Raw genomic sequence first — 6933 nt, 5'->3', positions numbered from 1 at the left:
TTACCAGTTGCCTGAACCCATTTGCATTGGTGATCTACCAAATCATTTTCATAGCTTGCAGAGCCTTGTGCATTGATTATGATGTTCCTTGGCATGTGACCGACCTTTCCCCATTATCTACACTTCATCCTTTGGATTTTTCGAAGGAATTTCTTTAGCAGAGGCCGACCTTGTTCATTTTACACGTTAGGTCTTGTTCTTCGGGTTTTGATCCATTTTTGGGCTGACCGGATCCCCTTGGATTGTATATATCATTGCAATAGAGCATGAGAATATAATTGAAGAATTTAGATAGAGCGTAAAATATAGATCTTAAGGTTTGAGGTCCCGGTTGTGACCTATTCTGTATTTTGAGCATGTTTTAGCAGGCATGTGAGCCAGTTTTTGTAACCCGGTTGTTACCGGTTGGTTGTAATCAGTTTTCATGATATAATTCAATCTATTTTGCATTGCCTCCATCATGTCTTTGTGTTTACTCTTGCTGACCGGTCTGGACTGATCTCTTTGAGGTCCCTCCTAGTTGGTGACTGCTTCAGCATGCATGTGTTAGAATTCGTGAAATGCAAATCCCACAAGCCTAGTTATCTTCTGCAAGAATACATGTCACACCTAAAGATAAAATTGAACAACAAAGAATAATTGAATGTATTGCTTTGAAATTGCTTGATTACAAAGAAGGATATGATATCCTTATAAAAAAATCTAGCTCTAAAGATAGAAACCCTAAATGATGGAGTCTACAAGATAGACTGAGAGTTAAAATAGAATGCATCAATCAGTCATGTATGCACAAAAAGCATAATAGACTAATTAATGCATGAAACTCTCGATATTCTAAACATAGTTTTTTTTTTCCTAGTTTCCATTATGCATGGAGATAAATATTAATTAATTATTCATAATCAATTAATTAACTAACTAATAACCAATAGTTATGGCGAGGACGGAAGGAAAAAACGCTCTGCAAAATCAGTTACATGTTAATGGAGGAGAGAATACTAGAAGGAGCACTAAGGCTCGTGAGACAAGTCGGGAGATAAGCGAGAAGGAAGAATTTGAAATAGATCTTACCAGTGAATCAGAGGAGGATAGAGAGCTTTGGATGGAGCACACGATGATTGGCAGAGTGGTTGGGCCTCAGATGATTAGATCTACCATTAGAGAATGGATATCTAAACATTGGGGCCTGAGATTGATTGTAAAATTCATTCCTAGGAATTTTTTCATAGTGGTCTTTAAAGATGGGATGGAAAGAAATAAGTTTTTGTGCAAGGATAACTGGTTTATCAAGGAACATCCTTTGTATTTACAGCCATGTTTCCCAAATTTTAATCCACTCCCATTGGCAATATATGACAAACCGATTTGGATTAGGATGTATAATTTGCCAATGGATTATTTGGGAGATAAGTGCTTGGAAAAAATTGGTCGATCGTTGGGAACATTACTGGAAATTGATGAGGAGATTATTGAAGAGGATAGTTACGTGTATGCTCGGTTGAAGATAGCGGCAGTCAAGGAGATTCCATCTCAAATTTCACTAGTCACTTCGGTAGGAGTTTGGATGCAACAGGTAGAGATTGAGAAAGAAATTGTCCCATGCTCGAGATGTGGTAGTAAAATGCACCTAGAGGAGGATTGTAGAATGTTTGTCAGGAAGGCTAGAAGAAGTAACTTCCCAAACAGACAAACAAGAAGCGTTGGGTAGAAAAAACCATTAAACCTCTATTAATGAGTTTGAGTAATCTTCACAAGGAACTGGAAAAGGAAGAGAAGGAGGATCCAATAGGAAAAGAACCTATCAAAATGAATCTAATGGAGAAAGTGGGGAATCTGAATCCGGACATTGTAGATCATAATCAGTTACCCCTGACTTCTAATTCAGAATATGAAGAAGAATTAAGCCCAAAAGAAGAGGATGCAGAAGATAGATTGGAGAATTTGGACCCTAGATGCATAAGTCAATCAACAAATATTCTTCAGGGAAGAGCAAGAGGAAGTAGGGGAAGAAGGAGTCACGGGCAAGTTAGAGAGGAGAGGGCCTATGAGAAAGGCATTGTCAGTGTTTTAGAATACATGAAGAGAACCAAGGGAGGGGATCCCTCCCTTGGAGAAAGATGAAGATCCTTTCTTGGAATGTCAGTGGTCTATCGGCCTCTGACAAGAAGTGCTTGGTTAAAAGAGCATTAAAGAATCTAGATTGTGATTTAGTTTTGATGTAGGAAACCAAGCTTAATGAAAAAAATATGAATGATTTCATTTATTCTTGTTATAATTGGAATGGCATTGCTCAAGCGTCCAAAGTACTCTAGAAACCCGAATCCTTTCAGGTCTCCACCATCTTTTCTTACCAAAACTGGATGGCTTGTCGGGTGGTTAGATTGGAGGATCAATTTGATTTTCCACTTCTTAATGTTTATGGGCCTACTAAGACAAAGGACAAGAAAGAAGTGTGGAATGAGATCATTGCCCAGATGGTAAACATGGGATATGATAGGATGATTATGGCAGGGGATTTTAATGCTCTTCTGGAACTGGATGATAAAGTAGGAGGGCTCAGGAAGAGCACTCAAGTAATGGAAGATTTTAGAATGTTTATAGATCATATGCGGGTTATGGATATTGTCCCTAAAAATGGCAAGTTCACTTGGACCAACAGAAGGCACAATTTTTTGAATATTTCCAAAAGGCTGGATAGATTTTTTGCCGGTAAATTTTGGATAGATGGTCAGTTTAACCTATCTTCATTCATCATCCCTCAATCAGGATCCGATCACTTTCCCATCAGACTAATCGTGGATAGGAGTAAGCCTCCCCTAAGGAGTTATTTTAAGTTTCAAAGCATGTGGTGGAGAGATCCAACTTTTATTGTTAATTTGAAATCTTGGTGGGTGGAAAGTAACATTTTTGGAGGCTCCCCAAGCTTCTGTTTGTTAAGAGATTAGGCTTTCTTAAAAAGAAGATCAAATTATGGAACAAGGAGCATTTCAAGAATATATTCTCTAAAAAAATTAGATTAGAGGAGGAAATGTCTAAATTAAATGAGAAAATCATGATGGCAGGTATGACAAATGAGGAATTTGAATTGGAGAAGAGCTTGAAGGATGAGTACATGGAAACTCTGTGGAGAGAAGAACTTTATTGGAGGGACAAGTCGAGAGAATTATGGATTGCGGAAGGTGACTCCAATACAAAATTCTTTCATGCATCTTTGAAGGTAAGGAGATCTCAAAATCGAATTATCGACATTTAGGACAATTCTGGCAAGAATTGCACCTCAGGGGAAGAAATAGAGAAAGTTGTGGTTGATCATTTTACTAGAGTATTGGGCATCACAGAAGCTGATAAGGAGGAATGTGTTCCGTTGGTTGACAGAACCATCGAGAAATTGCTAAAACAAGAAGATAACGAGATGCTTTTGGCTCCTTTCTCAATTGAAGAGGTGAAAAAGGCCACATTTTCATTGCATCCCCATAAAGCTCCGGGTCCCGATGGTTTCACTGCAGAGGTATTTCAGAGATGTTGGGACTTTATGGGAGAAGACATTCTTGAGGTTGTTGAAGATTTTAGAAAGAACAGGAGGTTTGTAAAATCCATAAATCATACTATGATAGCACTTATCCAAAAAAAAAAAAACATGTGTATCTATGTTAGACTATCGGCCTATTTCACTATGTAACGCCCTTTATAAAATTATCTCAAAAGCCATGTCAGAGATATTAAAAAAAATCCTGCACAAACTCATATTAGAGAATCATAATGGATTCACACCTAGTAGGGAGCTCGCAGATAGCATTATTCTGACCTCAGAAGTAATTCATTCGATGGCCAAGGATAGGATCAAAGGGATGGCGATCAAGTTGGATGTTTCCAAAGCATATGATAGAGTACTATGGCATTTTATGGAGCATGTCTTAAGAAGGTTTGGATTTGATAGTAAGTGTATTGATTGCATTAAATTTTGCATTTCCTCTGTTTGCTTCTCTATTGTAGTTAATGGTGCAGTATGTGGATTCTTTGCTGCAACTAACAGGTTGAAACAGGGAGATCCTTTGTCACCTTCCCTTTTCGTTATGATGGCTGAAGTCCTCAGGAATAGCATAAAGAATAAGCACATGGCAGGTGTTTGGAAAGGAATTCTTATTCATCCGGATTTGGTAAATATGACACACTCCCAATTCACAGATGATACCCTTTTGTTTGGTGTTTCATCGGTTAGAGAAGCAGAGTCAATTAAGGAGACACTGGAGGAATACACAAAGGTGTCGGGCTAGCACATGAATAAAGAGAAATCACAAATTTTCTTTCTAAACACCAGTAGATAGAATCAGAACTTTATTTTGCTGGTCTTGGGTTTTCCAAAAGGGGAATTTCCCCTAAAATATTTAGGAATTTCAATAGGAACAGGATTGTACCAAAAACAACTTTGGGAAGAAGTGGTCAATAAATGTAAAGGGAAGGTGGATTTGTGGAAAAACAAATGGCTATTCCAGGCTGGAAGGATACAGATGATCAAGTCTGTATTGTCAGCGGTCCCAATATATAGCATGTCTTGTTTCAAGATGTCTAGGCAAGCATATAGTAGTGTGGATGGTATGCTTAAGAAATTTTTATGGGAAGGAACAAAAGAGGTACAGAGAGTCCCTCTGATCAATTGGGATACGGCTTGCCTCATCAAGGAGGAAGGAGGAGCAGGACTCAGAAAAATGGAACTGCAAAAAAAAGCTTTGGGAGCCAAGCTAGCATGGAAGCTTTTTAAGAGTCCAAATAGATTATGGTGCAGAGTGTTTAGGAATAAATATTTGGATTCTCTAGAGGAAGAAAGGATCTTCACAATGGAAAATTCAGAGAAAGGATCTCCAAGTTGGAATTTCATTTGGGATAGCAGAAGTTTACTCACAGACCATTTATCTTGGAATGTAGGTAATGGTGTGAAGGCCAAATTTTGGTCAGACACTTGGGGAGGAGAGAAACCATTGAAGGAAATCTTTGAAGATCATGAATGGGTCAATCTGGTGGAAGCAAGAATAAGTAGTAGAGTTAAGGATTATTTTTCCCTTGGAGGTTCGTTAGGGGAGAGAGTGGTATGGAAGAAATGTAGCATAGGCAATAGGGACCTATGTGCAAAGTTAGAGCAGATTTTATCCCAAAGGTACATATTTGTGTCAAATAAAGATGACAAAGTATTTTGGTGTGCTGCTAAATTAGGAGAATATAAATTCAAATGGGGGTATGAAATCCAGAGGAAGAGGATCAGGAACCCTGAGTGGCTGTACAAATTATGCTGGCATAACATAATTCTTCCAAAAGAAGGAGCGTTTCTTTGGATAGCCTTACAGGACAGAGTTCTGACAGGAAATGGATTAAAATCTATTGGTATAGCAGGACCGAGTAGGTGTATAATGTGCAAAAAGGATGATGAAATCACCAATCATTTGCTTTTTACATGTCCTTTCACAAGTAGTTGTTGGGAATGGTTCTTTAATGTGATTGAATATCAAACTGTAAGAAATGAAAGACTTATAGATTTTATGTCCTCTTGGCCCCTAATTTGCAAATCCAAGTGGGGAGATTTATGGCTAGTAGGGCCTTCTATGATTGTGTGGCATATATGGAGGGAAAGAAATAGGAGAATATTCAGAGAGGAATTCCATTCTAGAGAAGAAACTTTTAAATCTATCAAAGTCAGTATTGAGGAAGTTGTGAGTGGTAATCTTAGGAAGAAAACTATCAGATTTTATAATGCATGGGATAAGAAGGTGGAAAAGAGGTGGACTTTCAAGGAATTGGTCCAAGTGAGGATTGTGGATAAAACTAAAAATAGAAAGCAGGTCAAATGGCAAGCCCCAAAGATAAATTGGGCTAAGCTAAATTTTGATGGAGCTAGTAGAGGCAATCTTGGCAAAGCAGGGTATGGAGCGGTTATTAGAGATGAAAATAGATCTTTTCTGCAAGTAGTTTATGAAAGTATTGGGGATACCACAAATAACGAAGCTGAAATAAGGGAATTGGAAGTAGGTTTGGAGATGTGTGTAGAGAAAGGATTATCCAAAGTCATAGTGGAAGGGGATTACCAAATCATAGTTAATGGGGTAATTAAGAGAAAATTTCAAAGCTGGAAATTAAATAGGTGGCTAATTCGAATTTGTGCACTTTTGGAAAAAATAGGAGAATTCGAAATCACCCATTCATATAGGGAGGGTAATAAGATGGCAGACATTCTAGCTAATATGGGAGTAACATCAGAAAGGAATAAAAACATCATTAGTAAGGATGAATTGACGGGTGACATTGAAGAATTGGTACGCAAAGAAACGAATGAGGTATCCCGTGAAGGCATTGGGTGACCCCTGCTTTAGCTGAAAAGAGGACGAAAAGACTAAACAGATGGGATAATTGATCAAACTTTAGTAAGGATAGTCTTTTCTAGGTCAGAAAAGTGGAGAATATAGCAGCTCTGTGACGGAGTATGCAAACAGTGCCGACACTCTGCAAAAGAGAATTGACTGCCTCGGGCATGAATATTTGAAGAGATTTGGTCGGTTTAGGAAGCATCTAGAGATCCAAAAATCCTATATTAGATAAGTGGGCTTCGATGGCAGGATATATTTGCAAGAGAAGAAAAAGAAAATGGTGCACTTCTTGGGACTGAACTACTCTAATAGTGAGGTTCCTCTAGAATTTCAAATCAAGGACCTATTCAAGACAACAAAACTTGGATACGATGCCATTAGGGGAATGGTAGAATGCTCTCTAAGTCTGGATCGTCATTGGTGTGACGGTGCAATATATGAGGTGGTTCTTGCGCCCATGGCAGATATACTAGAATCTAGGGATAAATGTGCAGAACTGTTAGATGGTTTTGTTAAAAAAGAAAATGGAGACATGGTTGCAGAAGCTATATATGATATGGTGGAAGGTAGTAAGAACAGT

General features: G+C 38.2%; 1 protein-coding gene across 1 annotated transcript; it reads left to right on the top strand.

Moving 5' to 3' along the window:
- The first annotated feature begins 934 nt into the window (after positions 1 to 934).
- On the top strand, positions 935 to 1708 carry LOC131858944 (uncharacterized). The gene has a single exon (XM_059212440.1). It carries the CDS (start codon positions 935 to 937, stop codon positions 1706 to 1708), a length of 774 nt encoding a protein of 257 aa, XP_059068423.1.
- The last annotated feature ends 5225 nt before the right edge of the window (positions 1709 to 6933 follow it).

Source organism: Cryptomeria japonica, chromosome 10, assembly GCF_030272615.1.
Source record: "Cryptomeria japonica chromosome 10, Sugi_1.0, whole genome shotgun sequence".
Taxonomy (NCBI): Eukaryota; Viridiplantae; Streptophyta; class Pinopsida; order Cupressales; family Cupressaceae; genus Cryptomeria; species Cryptomeria japonica.
The sequence above is the reverse complement of the archived record's forward strand: the minus strand, read 5'-3'. Positions and strand labels throughout refer to the sequence as shown.